Source organism: Procambarus clarkii, chromosome 38, assembly GCF_040958095.1.
Source record: "Procambarus clarkii isolate CNS0578487 chromosome 38, FALCON_Pclarkii_2.0, whole genome shotgun sequence".
NCBI classification, from domain to species: Eukaryota; Metazoa; Arthropoda; class Malacostraca; order Decapoda; family Cambaridae; genus Procambarus; species Procambarus clarkii.
Genome location: NC_091187.1, coordinates 19,385,186 through 19,405,820, shown reverse-complemented (window position 1 = coordinate 19,405,820; position 20,635 = coordinate 19,385,186). Strand labels below are relative to the sequence as shown.

Genomic DNA, 20,635 nt, shown 5'->3' with positions numbered 1-20,635 from the left:
ATATTGAAATGGTTTTCATATGCATTTTAATAGAAAAATATTCCAAAATCTTATAAATATTCTCAAAATCCTGATTTCAAGAGCGCATTCTTGAAATCAGAATGCGCTCATTGAAAATCATTCAGGAATAATGGAAACAGCTCATGTATCAGTTTCCATTATTATATCCAACTTTCATATCACTAAGTATCCCTGTGTCATCCTGTTACACCAGAAATTGTATTCAGCTACCTATAAATCATTAATGGTAATTTTCCCTTTGATGTACACCAACCACATATCTATGCACTCATACATAATCACCCCAGTCCACACTCCTATAATTACCCCCCCTCCCCAATCCACACTCCTCCATAACTATCCCCACCCAACATTCTTCCATAACTATCCCCACCCAACATTCTTCCATAACTATCCCCACCCAACATTCTTCCATAACTATCCCCACCCAACATTCTTCCATAACTATCCCCACCCAACATTCCTCCATAACTATCCCCACCCAACATTCCTCCATAACTATCCCCACCCAACATTCTTCCATAACTATCCCCACCCAACATTCCTCCATAACTATCCCCACCCAACATTCTTCCATAACTATCCCCACCCAACATTCCTCCATAGCTATCCCCACCCAACATTCTTCCATAATTATCCCCACCCAACATTCTTCCATAACTATCCCCACCCAACATTCCTCCATAACTATCCCCACCCAACATTCTTCCATAACTATCCCCACCCAACATTCCTCCATAACTATCCCCACCCAACATTCTTCCATAACTATCCCCACCCAACATTCCTCCATAGCTATCCCCACCCAACATTCCTCCATAACTATCCCCACCCAACATTCTTCCATAACTATCCCCACCCAACATTCTTCCATAACTATCCCCACCCAACATTCCTCCATAGCTATCCCCACCCAACATTCCTCCATAACTATCCCCACCCAACATTCTTCCATAACTATCCCCACCCAACATTCCTCCATAACTATCCCCACCCAACATTCTTCCATAACTATCCCCACCCAACATTCCTCCATAACTATCCCCACCCAACATTCTTCCATAACTATCCCCACCCAACATTCTTCCATAACTATCCCCACCCAACATTCCTCCATAGCTATCCCCACCCAACATTCCTCCATAACTATCCCCACCCAACATTCTTCCATAACTATCCCCACCCAACATTCTTCCATAACTATCCCCACCCAACATTCCTCCATAGCTATCCCCACCCAACATTCCTCCATAACTATCCCCACCCAACATTCTTCCATAACTATCCCCACCCAACATTCCTCCATAACTATCCCCACCCAACATTCCTCCATAACTATCCCCACCCAACATTCCTCCATAACTATCCCCACCCAACATTCCTCCATAACTATCCCCACCCAACATTCTTCCATAACTATCCCCACCCAACATTCCTCCATAACTATCCCCACCCAACATTCCTCCATAACTATCCCCACCCAACATTCCTCCATAACTATCCCCACCCAACATTCCTCCATAACTATCCCCACCCAATATTCTTCCATAACTATCCCCACCCAACATTCCTCCATAACTATCCCCACCCAACATTCTTCCATAACTATCCCCACCCAACATTCCTCCATAACTATCCCCACCCAACATTCCTCCATAACTATCCCCACCCAACATTCTTCCATAACTATCCCCACCCAACATTCCTCCATAACTATCCCCACCCAACATTCTTCCATAACTATCCCCACCCAACATTCCTCCATAACTATCCCCACCCAACATTCTTCCATAACTATCCCCACCCAACATTCCTCCATAGCTATCCCCACCCAACATTCTTCCATAATTATCCCCACCCAACATTCTTCCATAACTATCCCCACCCAACATTCCTCCATAACTATCCCCACCCAACATTCTTCCATAACTATCCCCACCCAACATTCCTCCATAACTATCCCCACCCAACATTCTTCCATAACTATCCCCACCCAACATTCTTCCATAACTATCCCCACCCAACATTCCTCCATAGCTATCCCCACCCAACATTCCTCCATAACTATCCCCACCCAACATTCTTCCATAACTATCCCCACCCAACATTCCTCCATAACTATCCCCACCCAACATTCCTCCATAACTATCCCCACCCAACATTCTTCCATAACTATCCCCACCCAACATTCCTCCATAACTATCCCCACCCAACATTCCTCCATAACTATCCCCACCCAACATTCCTCCATAACTATCCCCACCCAACATTCCTCCACAACTATCCCCACCCAACATTCTTCCATAACTATCCCCACCCAACATTCTTCCATAACTATCCCCACCCAACATTCCTCCATAACTATCCCCACCCAACATTCCTCCATAACTATCCCCACCCAACATTCTTCCATAACTATCCCCACCCAACATTCCTCCATAACTATCCCCACCCAACATTCTTCCATAACTATCCCCACCCAACATTCTTCCATAACTATCCCCACCCAACATTCCTCCATAGCTATCCCCACCCAACATTCCTCCATAACTATCCCCACCCAACATTCTTCCATAACTATCCCCACCCAACATTCTTCCATAACTATCCCCACCCAACATTCCTCCATAGCTATCCCCACCCAACATTCCTCCATAACTATCCCCACCCAACATTCTTCCATAACTATCCCCACCCAACATTCCTCATAACTATCCCCACCCAACATTCCTCCATAACTATCCCCACCCAACATTCCTCCATAACTATCCCCACCCAACATTCCTCCATAACTATCCCCACCCAACATTCTTCCATAACTATCCCCACCCAACATTCCTCCATAACTATCCCCACCCAACATTCCTCCATAACTATCCCCACCCAACATTCCTCCATAACTATCCCCACCCAACATTCCTCCATAACTATCCCCACCCAATATTCTTCCATAACTATCCCCACCCAACATTCCTCCATAACTATCCCCACCCAACATTCTTCCATAACTATCCCCACCCAACATTCCTCCATAACTATCCCCACCCAACATTCCTCCATAACTATCCCCACCCAACATTCTTCCATAACTATCCCCACCCAACATTCCTCCATAACTATCCCCACCCAACATTCCTCCATAACTATCCCCACCCAACATTCTTCCATAACTATCCCCACCCAACATTCCTCCATAACTATCCCCACCCAACATTCCTCCATAACTATCCCCACCCAACATTCCTCCATAACTATCCCCACCCAACATTCTTCCATAACTATCCCCACCCAACATTCCTCCATAACTATCCCCACCCAACATTCCTCCATAACTATCCCCCACCCAACATTCCTCCATAACTATCCCCACCCAACATTCCTCCATAACTATCCCCACCCAACATTCCTCCATAACTATCCCCACCCAACATTCCTCCATAACTATCCCCACCCAACATTCCTCCATAACTATCCCCACCCAACATTCCTCCATAACCATCATTCACATCTCGTGCATGCTATAGTGTCACGGGGTTAGCAATTGTTACTCATTATATCCCTCTACCTTTTTCTTGTTGATTACACTCATTCCAAATAATATCTCATAACAATAAAGTAGTATTAGCTATATAAACTACAATGTTTCAGATCTTCATAGTTTTCAACTGAGTTTCTTGCTCTGAATTATAATCTTCAAGCATATAAAGGAAACAGATTTTTTGGTATTTTACGTAAACATTTCCAAACTGTAAAGCAATGACTATTTAATGACTCTGTCTCGGTTAAGTTGTTTACTTTCATAGCGAGAGAATGAAGCATAACAGGTGCCGTATGTATGGACTTGTTTTGATATTGTTGGTGGTGAACAGCACCCCGGCAGCCTCGCCACCAGGACCTGGTTAGTGTCAACTCCTCATCCGTGACCCTCCACCTGTACACCTGGCCCTCCGGAGGCTGCCCCATCACCTGGTTTGCTGTGGACTACAGATCTCACTCAGAAGCTACCTTCACACCTGTGGCTTCCCATTTGGCAGGGGATACTGATGCCGTCACCCTGCCAGAGCTGGCGCCTCTCACCTGGTACCAGCTTCGAGTCACAGCCCATAATGCTGCAGGGTCGGCCACGGCCATGTATGATGTGGCCACAGCCTCGCTCACCGGAGGTAAGTTGTATACAACTTGAACTATTTACTGCTTGTATCCATGTGTTTTCAGATGCCTCTCTTGACATGTCATCCTCCACTGGTTGTCATCCTCCACTAGTTGTGTCATCCTCCACTGGTTGTGTCAACACTGGACATTATTTTTTAACTAGGACTAGGGTTCATTAGGGCTGTCATTTGAAGCGCATGGTGAAACTGCAAGCAAGAGCTGTTATCCTACCTGGCATTTCATCACTGGCCTTTCCAACACTGGCCCTACAGCACTGCATTTAGGGTGTTGTAATACCCAGCCAACACCATAGGCACAATTGTAATACCCAGCCAACACCATAAGCACAATTGTAATACCCAGCCAACACCATTTAATTTTCTACAATTTTCTACACCTATAATTTTCAGCATCATATTTAACTTTGATCATTTTTGGTTTCAAAATGCTTCATGTCTGCTGCAATAAAAATTACATGTTATATATTGCAAAATTGAAATGAAATTACATTTTTTTATTAATGTTGATAAATTCACTGAACTGGATTTCATGTTTTGTCTTATTTTCTTAACATATCTGTTTAAAATTTAAAAATGTTAAAGATAAAGTATCTTGGGAACCAATAAATTAGTTGAAAACAAATAAGTATAATTTTTAGGTAAGCATGATATAAATTTTGTCGTTCAATACATGTCTGCCTTACTGCAGTAGGCCTTACAGTTTAACCCCCTAAGCTACTCTGGGCTATTTGGCCTTCAACACCCACAGATGCATAAAAAAAAAATTTAAAACGATTATTTTGTCTGATAAGTCTTCATTTGTGTTCCCTGATCACGGGAAAAATAATACAAAATCATAGGTGGCATATTTTGGCCACAATAGGATGGGGAAGTCTGGCAAAAAGAGGCGATGACAGAACAAGCGTCGGAGGCGGTCAGCTCTGCCCGAGCTGTCGAGATATTATTACTTAATTATTTCAATGTCTCAAGGTAAACAAGGATGATGACCAGACCACACACTAGAATGTGAAGGGACGACGACGTTTCGGTCCGTCCTGGACCATTCTCAAGTCGATTGTGATGAGGAAGTAGAGACAGGCAATAAATAGGCACGAGAGATGAGGAGCAAAGTAAGGTGTAGTAGAGGGGCTAGTAGTAGGAACTGCAGAGGGCCTATTGGCACATACGAGGCAGTTCCTATTATAACCACCGAAAGAGAAGGAGAAAATAAGGATTAGAGGAAAACGAGGGAACGTAGGAGAAGACAATGAACAGAAAAAAGAGAGAAAAGAGAAAGAAAGGAAAGAGAAAGAAAGGAAAGAGAAAGAAAGGTAAATAGAAAAGGATATCCAAATTGGTTTGACATGTTTTGAACACCGCTACCGAGTCTTGGATACAGTTGGGTCTTAGAGTAAAGCTTTGTCACCTACCAGTTATTGTAATGGAGGTTATTTGTTATATTGTTGCCAGTTGTTTGTGTCTTACAGTGACCCCTCCCATAAACTTTGACTGACTGGGATAGTGATGGCCTCATTTTCTGGGGGGAGCCCCTAGGGGCTCCCTGAAGCTACAGTGCTGATATAGTGCCAGACTACTATTTGCCAGTCACAGAGTTCTTTTAGGTCTACTGGAGACCACAAGCTAGAACCTGGCCCCCTCTAATGAGGTGCAGAGACCAGTGGCACTATGATAAAATTGTCAGATAATTTTAATCATGTGTGCCACCACTGGGAAAGCATCCATAAAGTTAGTGAAACAAAACACACTGCTTGTTATAAAAAATAGTAAGACCTCAAAATTGCTAAAAGAACTTCTCCAAAATGTAAACAAATGATAGAAATCTCATGAAACTAGTATTACAGTAGTTTCTTCTCCCCACCAGGACTCGCCCAGAAATTGGCATTTCAATACATTCAGTGCTGTTTTTTTTTGTAGTTTAGTGTTCAATCCCTGATGGACCAAGTGGTTGGGTACTGTTCCTTCACCCCATCTTCATAATCTAGATCCTTGTCCTCATTTCCCTTCCAAGTTATGTATAGTCATTCTGGCTAAGCACTTTCTCCTAATTACCATTTGTGACAGCAACCCTGGCACCGGAGTCTGTGATAGAGGTAGTTCAGAGCAGCGGGGCACCTCTCTTCCTGGACCCTCACGTGCTGGCACCGGTGGTGTCTGGCATTGCCTGCACCCTCGCTCTCCTCTTGTGTGTGGGCCTCCTTGTATCCAGAGGGTAAGTTTTCTCCTAGTTTACATGTTATTCTTTGATCTTGTGATAATCTAGTTTACACAGAAGTCATAGTTTTGTAAATTTATATTGCACTCTTAAACTGGCTTATAATTTTGTCCAGTACTTACTAATAATGCATAATTATGTACTTGGGACAAACTTTAGCAAGAAAAAATCTAAATGTCCAAATATCAAAATATTTGTTTTTCCTTGCTCCTTAGGCTAAAGTTGCCCAATGACAGTAAAAGTACAATATCTTGATTAACGATGTCCCTGTCCCATGGACTTCATCATCAGTATATCCGGTAGTTTACTGAACTCTGACAATTAAGGTCTGCAAGTGAAGGGCAGCCAACGTGTTTCACCAACACTCATATCTTTATTTACATATTATTTAAATTAAGTTTGAGGCTGTTTTGTATCCCAGCTCTTAGTCTGTCTCGTATCCCTTCCATGTGCTATACAATATTCACACAGACTTGATGCTCTCACCTGATAATTACCTTTCCTTTTCTTAATATTTTCATCAGTCGTGCCCGCTTCATCAAGGATAACACTGAGGGCCCTGGAGAGGGGCAGAGAACCAGCGGGGGCCCCACCTACTCCCGCTCACTGGCCGAGCTGCAGAACCATCGGAATGACAGCCAGGAGCAGCTCTCCCCTACAGCCAGGGCCAAGCACGATGAGGCCTACACAGGTAAGCATCTTTCCTGTCTTTGTTTCACGTTGAGCTTTATATTTTTATTATTATTATTATTATTATTAATATATTATTTACAGAGAAATCTCACTAACGTGATATATGAATGAGAAAAACGACTTGGGCTCTGAGGCGCCTCAAACCTGTGACAGATAATCCCGGATGCTGACGCTAGCCTCTGGACCACCCTGACTTTGAAAAGTCATACAACTGGATTCCTACTGAAATGACAGGAAGTCTGGAGGTCTCTACTGAAGCCAGTCCAAATTTTACGTATGGCCCCCCAGGTGTAGGCAACATAGTTCATCCACTGTATGCTAAATCAGATGCACAGGAATCACACTAACATGATGTATATCGATGAGAAAATTGAGTAGAAATCCACTTGTATGATTTTTCAAGTCAGGGTGGTGCAGACGTTGGTATCAGTGGCCGGGATTCTCTGTTGCAGGTTAAAGTCACCTCTGAGCTCAAGTTGATTTTCTCACTCATATATATCATGTTAGTGAGATTTCTGTGTATCTGATGTTGGAGCATAAAGTGGATGAACTATGTTGCCTATGCCCGGGTGCTTGGGGCCATATGTATAATTTGGACTGGCTTCAGTAGAGGCCTCCAGACTTCCTGTGATTTCAGTAGGAATCCAGCTGTAGGACTTTTCAAAGTCAGCATGATCCAGAGGTTAGCGTCAGCATCCGGGATTATCAGTCACAGGTTTGAGGCGCTTCAGAGCCCAAGTCATTTTTCTCATTCATATATATCATGTTAGTGTGATTTCAATCTGTAAATAATAATAATAATAATAATAATTAATAATAATAAATAATAATAATAATAATAATAAGTAATAATAAGTAATATAACATCGCCACTCTGCAGACAAATGTATACCAGTGGTCAGTTCTCCAACTGAGCAGGCAAAGTGATTGGGTAAATGATAAAAGATGAACAATGCTACCTTCCTTCTGATTGGTGATAGGAAAAGTAGTACTCTTTTTATGTCAAGCCACAAGTGAACTGAAACAAAATCCCTAATAACTTTGCATGAACACCTTTCTGTTTATCCCTGAATTTGATCTGAGGGATGTTCATAGTTATTGAAAATGTTTATGATGGCCATTAGAAAAGGCACGTGATGAATCTAGGTCACGACTTACATGGTGTAGATACTGATTACATAGTGCAAATATTGAGTGTGCATGGGAGAACAAATATTGAGAGTGCATGGGAGACTACTTCTGTAGTTGAGATGCCACTCTTGTATCAGTATATAGTGTGCCATTTTATTTATTCTGTTCACCTTCTGTCCCAATCTTTTATTTGTGAACACATTTTTCATGTAGTTTTATTATTCCCATGTGTGTGCATGGAGAAAATGGCTGATGACTCTAGGCTCCAGTAACCTTCACATCCAAATTAGCAGCTCCAAAATTAACCAAGCTTACTAGGATGAGTTTTCCCAGAGTTAGAGGCCAGGGTAAACAGTAAACCAAACAATGAATAGTGTCATTAGTGATGACAACATATAGATAACAACTCTAGTTATTCGTGTACATGTCAAGTAATGCATCTAAATTTTAGTGTACATTCTTCATGACTAAACTGCATATGTTAGAAAACTTGTAGAATGTTGAGTAATATGTTAATATTATATATTTATCAAGAGTCCAGTATGTTCATGTACAAAGCACAGTACACTCTACACTAATCCAGGGATACACACACCAGTCACACTGCTGCAGGTTCCAGGATAAATCATATTCTCTAAGTGTTGGGAGCAAAGTGAGGGCTGTAAGTGGTATCCCAAAATACATGAAGGTGTAGGGATTTTGAAAAGGAACTAAGAGTCAAGAAATAAATGCAAGTGATTGAAAAATCTGGGTTGGAAACGTTGATTTTCCCAAACAGCAGATTGCCAACAACAAAGATGGCCGCCACCACAGGGGAGGACAGTACACCAACAAATGAATGTTTTGAAGGTTTCTCAGCACAAGATCTAATGAAAGGTGGTTTACTTGGCAGGCTAGTGATTATTGAGGACATGCTAAGAATTATGAAGAAAAGGTGATTAAATTAGAAGAAGAGAATGGTCTCAAGATCGAATTTTGTAATTTAAAAGGAAGTATTTTCCTGCAAAGTAAGGAAATAACCAGTTTGACTGATAAGTTAAGGATACGGGTGACACACATCAAGGAACTAGTGAAAGATAATGAGGCATGGAAAGTGAAGAGTGGTGAATTTGAAGAAATAAACAAGAAAATACTCATATGGTGAACAACTCCATGGAATCCCGAGAGCTAACATGGAGTTAGGCAAGGATATGCAAGGAGAAACTTCATTGACAACTCACATAGAGGAAGTTAATGAATACTAGCAAAGTATGAAGAAGAAATAAGAGAAGTATGTACAAGGTGCAAAAGACAGAGACAATCAAGGAAGTGTTTGGAAGTCAAAGCCAGAAATGACAAACAAAGAAGTGGAAATCAGGCAGGCAATTAGGAAAGAACTGGTAACCAACAGTAAACTGGTAAAAAAACACTGCAGATAGAAGCAAGTCCTTAATTTCCTTTTCTAAAGATAAGGAAATATCACCTCGGGTGGACGGAGCAGCAGCAGATGAAAATCACAAAGAAAATAGTAGGATTAGAAGAGGGCCTAAATTCAAAGGAGCAGGTTAGTGATTTTAAGAGGATAGGAAAATGAGACAAGAACCAAATGTTAAGGATGACCTTTAATCGAGTGAAACAAATGACGGAAGTGCTTAGAAATGCCAGGAAATTGCAAATGTGATGAGGATGGCAAACTTTGGTCAATAAGGAAGGGAGGGAGGGAGTCGGTCGGCCAAGCGGACAGCACGCTGGACTTGTGATCCTGTGGTCCCGGGGTCAATCCCGGGCGCCGGCGAGAAACAATGGGCAGAGTTTCTTTCACCCTATGCCCCTGTTACCTAGCAGTAAAATAGGTACCTGGGTGTTAGTCAGCTGTCACGGGCTGCTTCCTTGGGGGTGGAGGCCTGGTCGAGGACCGGGCCGCGGGGACACTAAAGCCCCGAAATCATCTCAAGATAACTTCAAGATAAGGCAAGACCTCTCAAAGGAAGACAGAGAAAAGCTGAAAATGAACTTCATTGAGGTGAAATGTCTAAATGGGGATAGAAATGAAGATGAATGATTTTTTCCTACAAAGTTTTAGGGACTGGAAAGATAGTGAAATGGTACATAAAAACAAAGTAACAAAATCAATAGAGGAAGGGAAAGTGAAAAACAAAGGGAAGGGGGAACATGTTCCTGAAAATAGTATATACCAACATAGATGGTTTGAGATAAAAAAAAATATTGGAGCTGAAAGATATAATTCAGCGTAAGGTCCTAGATATTGTAGCATTAACAGACAAAACTTGAAGAAAATATTTTAAATGAGGTCATATTCCCAAGGGGCTATTCAGTTTGGAGACGTGACAGGAAAACTAGGAAGGGGGGAGGAGTGGCTGTGCTGGTGAAAGAACGCCTGCAGGTAAGGGTGTTAATACTTGATAACCCTAGAGAAGGGACTCATAATGGCATAGCAGGTCTGGTATCAGGATGATAGACTGATAATTGTAAATGTCTACAGCCCACCAGCAAGCAACACATGGACAAGGAATGAACTGGATGACAAACGAGAGGGCCTCATAATGGTCACAAGAGAGATTATAGTAAATGCAGATAAAGATAAATTACAATTGTTCGTACTGGGGGACTTCAACTTTAAAGCAATAGATTGGGAGGCCTACGAAGCAAGAATGGAAGACATGTGGACAGGCAGATTTGTAAACCTCATTCTGGAGACATTCATGTATCAACACGTCAAGTAGCCACAAGAATGATGGAAGGGAATGTTGAGGTCAGTACTGGATCTAATATTCACCAGGAAAGAAGAGATATTTGACATCAGGTACCTTCCTTGGGAAAGAGTGATCATGTCCTGTTGGACATTACATATGCTTTGATATATAATCTAGAAGAAAATGGGGACATAGAAAAAGTTGTTACTCGATTTCAAGAGGGGACACTGTGGACCTTAGAATTTTTTTTAATGAGTATAATTGGACAGACGTGTTGCTAGGCAAGGAAGTAATTGATGTATGCAAAAATTTGTGAAATATACAATGAAGGCTCACAAACATTTATACCAAAACAGAGATGTAGACCTATTAAACAGTATTGGTTCAACAGAAATTGCGAGAGAGGCAGAGACTAAAAGACACAAAAATGGAATCAATATAGGAAGAGGCCAAACCCCCAAACATACCAGCAATACAAAGATGCAAGAAACAACTACTCGGCAGTTAGGAGAGAGGCAGAAAGAGATTTTGAAAAAGGGATTGCGGACAAATGTAAAACAGAAACTGGCCTTTTCTATGCATTCATAAACAACAAATTGCAGGTAAAGGATAATATTCATAGGTTGAATATGGGAAACAGATTCACGGAAATGAAAGTGTGAAACATTAAACAAAAAGTTCCAAAGTGTGTTTATACAGAATTAAATCTTCAGGGAACCAGACATAATAGGAATTGCAGAGAACATAAAGCACATAGAGGTATCTAGAAACAAAGTAGAAAACTGCTCAAGGAGCTAAGAACAAAGCAGTTGGCCCAGATGGAGTTTCACCATGGGTTCTGAGAGAATGTGCACCCAAACACAGCATTCCACTTCAACTGATTTTTCAGACATCTTTGTGTACAGGAGTTGTAGCAGATGTGTGGGGGGGGGGGGAAACTAACATAGTCCCAATTTGAAAAAGTGGCAGCAGGGAAGACCCCCCTCAATTATTGACCTGTCTTGCTGACAAGTGTAATAGTCAAAATATTGGAAAAATAATTAAAACTAAATGGGTAGGACATCTGGAGAAAAACAATATCAATAACAGGCCGTTAGTATAGTTTTCGATCTGGAAGATCCTGTTACAGAATTTACTACTGTATTTCTATGATAGAGCCACAGAGATTTTACAGGAAAGAGATGATTGTCGTTAACTGCATCTATCTGGACCCAAAAAAGGCTTTCAACAGAGTTCTACATAAGAGGTTGTTCTGGAAACTGGAACATATTGGAGGGGTGACAGGTAAGCTTCTAACATGGATGAAAAATTTTCTAACTGATAGAAAAATGAGGGCAGTAATCAGAAGTGTATTGGACTGGAGAAATGTCACAAGTGGAGTACCACAGGGTTCAGTTCTTGCACCAGTAATGTTCATTGTCTACATAAATGATCTACCAGATGGAATGCAGAATTATATGAACATGTTTGCTGATGATGCTAAGAAAATAGGGATGATAAGTAGCTTAGATGATTGTCATGCCCTTCAAGAAGACTTGGACAAAATAAGTATATGGAGCACTACTTGGCAAATAGAATTTAATGTAAATAAATGCCATGTTAGGGAATGTGGAATAGAACATACACCCCACAACCTATAAATTATGTGAGAAATCATTAAAGAATTCTGATAAAGAAAGAGATCTAGGGGTGGTTCTAAATAGAAAACTATCACCTGGGGCTCGCATAAAAAACATTGTGTGAGAGGCCTATGCTACACTTTCTAACTTCAGAATTGCTTTTAAATACATGGATGGCAAAATACTAAAGACATTGTTCACGACTTTTGTTAGGTCAAAGTTGGAATATGCAGTGATTGTATGGTACCCGTATCTTAAGAAGCACATCAACAAACTGGAAAAGGTGCAAAGACATGCCACTAAAAGGCTCCCAGAACTGAAGGACAAGAGCTACGAGAAGAGGTTAGAGGCATTAAATATGCCCAAACTAGAAGATGGAAGAAAGAGGCGATATTATTACTACGAACAAAATAGTAACAGGAATTGATAAAATTGATAGGTAAGATTTCGTGAGACCTGGAACTTCAAGAACAAGAGGTTATAGATTTAAACTAACTAAACAAAGATGCTGTAGAAATATAAGAAAATTCACTTTCGCAAACAGAGTGGTAGACGGTTGGAAGAAGTTAGGTGAGAAGATGGTGGACACCAAAACTGTCAGTAATTTAAAAGCGTTACAGGAGTGCTGGGAAGATGGGACACCACAAGCGTAGTTCTCATCCTGTAACTACAGAATCTATCAGGACCTAACCAACCACAGATTAGAGAACTACTTAGATTCTGTGACAAATTTTCACTCAATCAGCAGATATCGGAGCCAACGAGAAATGAAAATATTCTAGATCTGGTCTTTATGAACAATGAAGACAATATCAGAGACATTACGATATCAGATACCACATACTCAGATCACAAGCTCATTGAAGTGCAAACGACCATCAATACTCAGAATAGACCTAAAACATTTATAAAGCGAGAGGGGATATTCAGTAAATTCAATTTTAATAATAAAAGGATAGACTGGGAGATAATAAACAGGGAACTTACAAACATTCCATGTGGAACTGTTCTAAGTAATACAAGTCCTACAGAAGGAATAGAAAAACTGACTTCAGAAGCGTATCAAGTCTGTCTGAAACATGTTCCTTTGAGGAAAGCCAGAAAGAGATCTAACGTAGAAAGAGAACGCAGACGACACTATAAATGCAGGAAAAAAATAACGGAACTGCTTATGCAGACATGAATTTCCCATCAAAGAAGGAATAATTTAAATAGGGAGATTGAAGAAATCGAGCGGAAATTGAAACACTCATATGAAACTGAAGAAAGGCAGTTAGAACAGAAAGCAATTCAGGAAATAAAGAAAAATCCAAAATATTTCTTCTCATATGCGAAATCAAAAGCAAAAACCACTGCCAGTATTGGACCTATTCGTACAAGTGAAGGTTCATACACGGAGGATGACAAAGAAATTAGTGAAATCCTAAAAAAGCAGTATGAGGATATGTTTAGCACTCCAATAAACAACATGAAGGTGGAAGATTCAGACAATTTCTTTATGCGGGATATTCAAACCCCTGTAAATATAACTGATATAAACACGAGCGCACTAAATTTTGAAAGAGAAATTGAAAACATGCCCATGCACTCGTCCCCAGGTCCAGACTCATGGAATTCAATATTTATAAAGAAATGCAAAGTGCCGGTAGCACAGGCACTCAGTATAGTGTGGAGGAAGAGCTTGGACACGGGGGAGATACCAGATGCACTTAAAGTAGCAGACATAGCCCCTCTACACAAGGGAGGGAGCAAAGCATTGGCAAAAAATTATAGACCAGTTGCACTAACATCGCACATCATAAAAGTAGTTGAGAGAGTGATTAGGAGTCAGGTCACCAATTTCATGGAGACCAGTGACCTTCACAACCCAGGCCAACATGGATTTCGAGCGGGAAGATCGTGCCTCTCACAGCTACTTGAGCACTACGACAAAGTCACTGAGGCATTAGAAGAAAAACAGAATGCTGATGTGATATACACGGACTTCGCAAAGGCTTTTGATAAATGTGACCATGGCGTGATAGCACACAAAATGAAGTCAATGGGAATAACCAGTAAAGTAGGACGCTGGATACTCAGTTTTCTGTCAAACAGGACTCGGCGAGTAACGGTCAACCATATAAAATCTAGTCCAAGTGCAGTAAAAAGCTCTGTACCTCAGGGTACAGTCCTTGCACCGCTGCTTTTCTTTATTCTCATATCAGATATAGACAAAAATACAAGTCACAGCTTCGTATCATCCTTTGCAGATGACACAAAAATCAGTATGAAAATTACCTCGGCTGAAGACATTGAAAAACTTCAAGCTGATATTAATAAAGTTTTCGACTGGGCATCAGAAAATAACATGATGTTTAACAGTGATAAATTCCAGGTACTCAGGTACGGTAAAAATGAGGACCTTAAACATAATACAAAGTACAAAACACAATCAAATGTACCCATAGTAGGAAAACAGCATGTAAAGGATTTGGGAATAATAATGTCTGACGACCTAATGTTTAAGGAGCATAACCAAGCAAATATTGCGACAACCAGAAAAATGATAGGATGGATTACGAGAACTTTCAAATCCAGGGATCCCATCACAATGGTTGTACTCAAGTCACTTGTGTTGTCCCGTCTTGAGTACTGCTCAGTACTCACTTCCCCCTTCAGAGCAGGAGAGATTGCTGAAATAGAGGGAATACAGAGAACATATACGGCACGCATAGACGCAATAAAGCCCCTAAATTATTGGGATCGTCTCAAAGCCCTCCAAATGTACTCACTAGAAAGAAGACGAGAGAGATATTAAATAATATACACCTGGAAGATACTGGAGGGCCAAGTACCAAATCTACACAGTAAAATAACAACGTACTGGAGTGAACGATATGGAAGAAAATGTAGAATAGAACCAGTGAAGAGCAGAGGTGCCATAGGCACAATCAGAGAACACTGTATAAACATCAGAGGTCCGCGGTTGTTCAACGTCCTCCCAGCAAGCATAAGAAATATTGCCGGAACAACCGTGGACATTTTCAAGAGGAAACTAGATTTATTCCTCCAAGGAGTGCCGGACCAACCGGGCTGTGGTGGGTATGTGGGCCTGCGGGCCGCTCCAAGCAACAGCCTAGTAGACCAAGCTCTCACAAGTCAAGCCTGGCCTCGGGCCGGGCTTGAGGAGTAGAAGAACTCCCAGAACCCCATCAACCAGGTATCAACCAGGTACACTTAGGTAATTACTCATACATGAACTTCAGTTTCTCAATATTTCATTGCCACTGCAGAATGCTGAATATACTAAGGTTCCAAATTTCCATTAAATTCTATCATGATGTAAATGATAAATGTATGGTTGTATTTCTCTAAGTTATATTTATCTAAAATGTTTTCCAAGCTTATGCCATATCTAGTTGGCTTTGTGTGGTGTTATTACTGCAGTCTGTGCTCGTCCTTCCAGCAGCAGCAGCTTGTCTTGTCTTGTTTTGTGTTTTATCTTATCAACACCAAAGGAATTTCCCAGATTTTGTGGCCTTTATTGTATGTAGATTTATCATCTTTGTAGTGTTTTTTTCTGTGTGAGTGATGTTTAAATATGAATATTTTGTTTCTCTCATTTATGGAATGTCTCGGACAATGTCTGCTGAGTTCTAAATGGATTACATCCTTATTAAGTTCCTTACCTTCACACTGACCTATCCTGTGCTTCTTGTCCTTCCTCGTCTAACATCCTCTGACATCCTGGTCTCCCTGATGGCGGGTTTTCTCCCTGGCAGTGGACGAGCCATATGAGATCTGCCCATACGCCACCTTCAGCTTACCGCCTGGTAGCGGCGGCGGCGCCCTCGACTACACGTTGCAGTTTCAGACGTTTGGCCATCAAGACTGTTACGAAGGCCAGCCACAGCCACCAAGGTCCTCCTCCTTTATGGGAGGAAAGAGGCGCGAGGGTGGTGGTGGTGGGGTGGGAGGCACTGGACCCACTGCCGGTAAGCCCCACACACTGCCTCTATCATCCCACTCTCATATTCCAATATTGTCCCCAATAAACCTCCCCACACTCTATTTTCTCAGCAGTCCTATAAAATCCACCATTCCAGCTTTAGTTACAAGACTAGTGTTAAAATTTATGGCACTGCTTGATAAGATAACACACTGCACTGTGTTGATTTTTAACTAAATTGTTATTAAAATGTTAATTGCTAATTGTTGTTATTGCTGGAATGGCCATTTAAGTTTAATTTCATAAAGTAGAATGTGAAATGTGTAGGGCACAGGAATGGCTTAACATGCATGATCAGTGTTACTAGGTGTTGCTTGACATTGAAGATTATGTTGGGTGGAACGTGTGCATTTTCCATGATTTTAAGAAAATGCCCTTGTATAACAAGGTACCCCCTAATTGCAGAGATCGCCTGCATTTCCAGTCAACAAACCCTGCCTATCTCCTCGGCGGGTGTCCGTGGGCGAACGTGCAGGCGGGACAAGGCAGGGGAGGAAGGTCGGGGGTCGGACAGCGAGCAGGACACCAGTGGCAGCCCTGGGGCCACACCTGCCCACGGGGTCAGGGATACATACAAGGTCCCTGTGCGTCTGAGGAGAGGTGAGCCCACCCATAACATCACCTGAGAGTTGGCTGCAACTTGTCAGCATTGCCAATTAGTGGCTTCAAGAGTGTCATTTCCACATTCAAATTTAAAAAAATAAATCATTGTACTTTATTGTAAATATTGAAATATGTATTTCAATAAAATGAGGAAATGACCTGTGAACAAAGTTATTGATCAGAATACTGTGGTGTTTTTCTGGAAAAGTAACTTGAAGGTTTCCTCAACCTCTGGTACACTGGGCAAGTATTATATGATTAGGGAATTAGTAGAAAGTCAGTTACTAATTTGTAAAGCTTTAAAAACACTGAAGGGAGCTACAGGGTGAAGGTTTAGTCTTGGGCTTAAGGCGTATCAATCACGGGAGGGTTATTAAGGCCACCGCACCTCACTGAATAACCAGCAAGTGTATTTTCTGAACATTGTTCAAGACAAAAGTAAATTCTCAGTGTTTATGCACCAAGCACTTGGTGCATAAAACACTGAGAATGTTTTAATGTTTTGAGAATGTTGGCCTTCAGAAAGGCCTTTAAGGGTTTCCATTAATTTTTTTTTTTTCTATCACCAATTTTTATTATTTATATCTTTTGTTAAGGCTTAGAAAATGCATAATGTTTAAAATCCTTGTCTAGCTCTGCATAGGTGGGATCATGCTCATGGTACAGCAGCCATTTCCACTCTGAGTGCTGGAGCAGGAAACAGGAACCTTGCCCACTAGTTTATTTGGAATACGACCTGCCATTCGCTTAATCAACACATTTTAGTGCTGATAACACACATCAGAAGTAAAATGGCTGAAATACAATTCTTGAATATATAAGCAGGAAGATGGTGTCAGGTGTAAAAGTCTTTAAACATTTGAGCAAGATGAAACAGCAGGAAGTCTGATGACCATTACATATGAGTTTCTGGAAGTATTATCCCTAATACATAAGATTTCCTTGAAGCCCTAAGGGAGTATGTGTATTAGCAATCTTACTAAAGATTGCTTTTAAACGATCCAATAAAAAAGGATCAAAGTTGTACAGATCATTTTAATATTGTATTCAATTACAAAATTGTTCTACAGGTATTATTTTTTTTTTTAATGTATTAGAGGCTTCAATAATGTTTCTATTGAAAATGGTTTTACAATTTGTTCTTAAACACCTCTCTTAATCTGAGAATTTTCTGATAAGTGAACAAATAAAACATTAATAAAAGACCACTTCTTACAGAATATTTTGTGCTGCAAAAGTTAAAATCTCAAATCTTTCGATATATGACCTATATAGAATGTACTAAAGGCTATACAGGGTATTTTGTAGAAGAGCTATTACCGAGAGGTTTTTGTAATAATTTTTCAATAGTATTTTCATGAACATAGTTTCAAAAAGTCTTGACAATATTTTCAAACCCAGAAAAAATTTGGTAATGCTGATTGTCATAGTATGTATGTATGTTGAACCTTGCTACTACAAGCTTTCAAAAAACAACTTCCTAGATAGCAAATTTTGAAATTAATAGAATCAATATTTTCACACTCCCTATCCAAGAACCTCAGGACTAGCAATTCAAAGAGCTCTTGCATATATGGAGGAACAAATAGATTCCTTAACATTATACCTATGCCAGGAGAAATAATGAACATACACTATGACAAATTATTAGGTTTTTCCTGTAGAAATGTTGTACAAATTCTACAAAAATATGTATCAATTTTGTAGAAATCTTTACATTTTTTTATGTTGAAAATCTAAAATTTGTACAGAAATTCTGCTGAAACTCAGTAAAAGTTTCAAAATTTCTACAAAATTTCTACAAAAAGTCTACAGATATCCTACAAACTTGTAAAAAAACTTTAAATTTATAGATTTTCTTTAGAATTTACATACAAAGTTTGTAGAAATTTTGTGCTACATGGTGCACTTTCCCCATGGTTTTGTGCCGCCTTTTGATGATTACATCTGTAGAAATCCTACAAAATTTATTCAGTTGTGCAATTGTTAGTGAGTTTGTACTAGTTATATAGAATTTCTGTATAAATTTTGTGCTACATAGTCCTCCATGGCTTGGCGCCTTCTTTTGATAATTACTAATGTAGAAATTTTGTAGAATTTGTGGAAAGTAAGAACAATTTATGTTTTTAAATTGTAAAAACAATTTCTACACAATATCTATAAAAATTCTATGTATTCCCTACAGATTTTCTACATAATTCCTACATAATTTCTACATAAATTCTACATTATTTCACAGAAAAATATAATTTATACAGAAAATTCTTCTAAAAACTGCAGAATGTAAATTTTTGTAGAGTTCCTGTAGAAAGTTGGTGCTACATAGTACTCTTTCCCCCCCCCCCCCCCCCCCCCATGGCTTGGTGCCTTGTTTTGAGAATTACTTCTGTAGAAACAAAATTTCTGCACAATTTCTAATTTTCTACAGAAAATCCACTCAATTTCTACAGAAAATCTATATAATTTTTACAGAACATCTACATAATATCTACAGAAAATCTTCATAATTTTTACAGAAAATCTACAATAAATTAAAAATTCTGCTGGTTTTAGAAAAAAAATTTGTAGAAACTTTATTGAATTTCTGTAGAAATCTTGTAGGATTTCCTGTAGAGATCTTGTAGGATTTCTTAGGAATCTTGTAGGATTTCTGTAAGCATCTTGTAGGATTTCTGTAGGAATTTGTAGGATTTCTGTAGATAATTATTGCTTCATAGTACCCCCATGGTTTGGTGCCTTCTTTTGATAATTACTTCTATACAGACAATTTCTCAAGAAAATTTCTACAGAAAATCTACATACTTTCTACAGAAAATCTACATAATTTCTACATAAAATCTACATAATTTCTACATAATTTCTACAGAAAATCTACATAATTTCTACAGAAAATCTACATAATTTCTACAGAAATTCTACATAATTTTGACAAATTCTACATAATTTATACAGAAATTCTACAATATTTCTAAAATTACAAATTCTGCATTTCTTAGAAGAAATTTCTGTAGAAATTATGTAGATGTTCTGTAGAATTTTTGTAGAAAAATTGTAGAATTTATGGAGATTTTCTGTAGAAATTATTACCTTCCTTTGACGATTCTGTATAAACAAAATTTCTGAAGAAATTCTACAAAAAAATCAACAATTTCTACAAAAATTCTGCAGTTTTTAGAAGAAATTTTGAGAGGATTTCTGTAGAAATTCTGTTGAAGTTTCTGTAGGATTTTTAGGAAATTTTTGTAGTATTTGTTAGAAATTCTATAGGATTTTTGTGGGAAATTCTGTAGAATTTATGTGGGAAATTCTGTAGAATTTATGTGGGAAATTTTGTAGGATTTCTGTGGGAAATTCTGTAGGATTTCCGTGGGGAAATTCCATAGGATTTCCGTGGGGAAATTCCGTAGGATTTCCGTGGGGAAATTCCGTAGGATTTCCGTGGGAAAATTCCGTAGGATTTCCGTGGGGAAATTCTGTAGGATTTCCGTAGGGAAATTCTGTTT

At 39.7% G+C, this 20,635-nt stretch overlaps 1 protein-coding gene across 1 annotated transcript in view; it reads left to right on the top strand.

Moving 5' to 3' along the window:
• LOC138372276 (cell adhesion molecule Dscam1-like) overlaps positions 1-20,635 on the top strand; it is a 183,155-nt gene that overhangs the window by 124,371 nt on the left and 38,149 nt on the right. Inside the window, exons 25-29 of the mRNA XM_069337554.1 lie at positions 3,891-4,184; positions 6,255-6,402; positions 6,930-7,096; positions 16,303-16,515; positions 16,935-17,129. Coding sequence (XP_069193655.1) covers positions 3,891-4,184; positions 6,255-6,402; positions 6,930-7,096; positions 16,303-16,515; positions 16,935-17,129 — 1,017 coding nt within the window. The remainder of the gene's footprint in view (positions 1-3,890; positions 4,185-6,254; positions 6,403-6,929; positions 7,097-16,302; positions 16,516-16,934; positions 17,130-20,635) is intronic.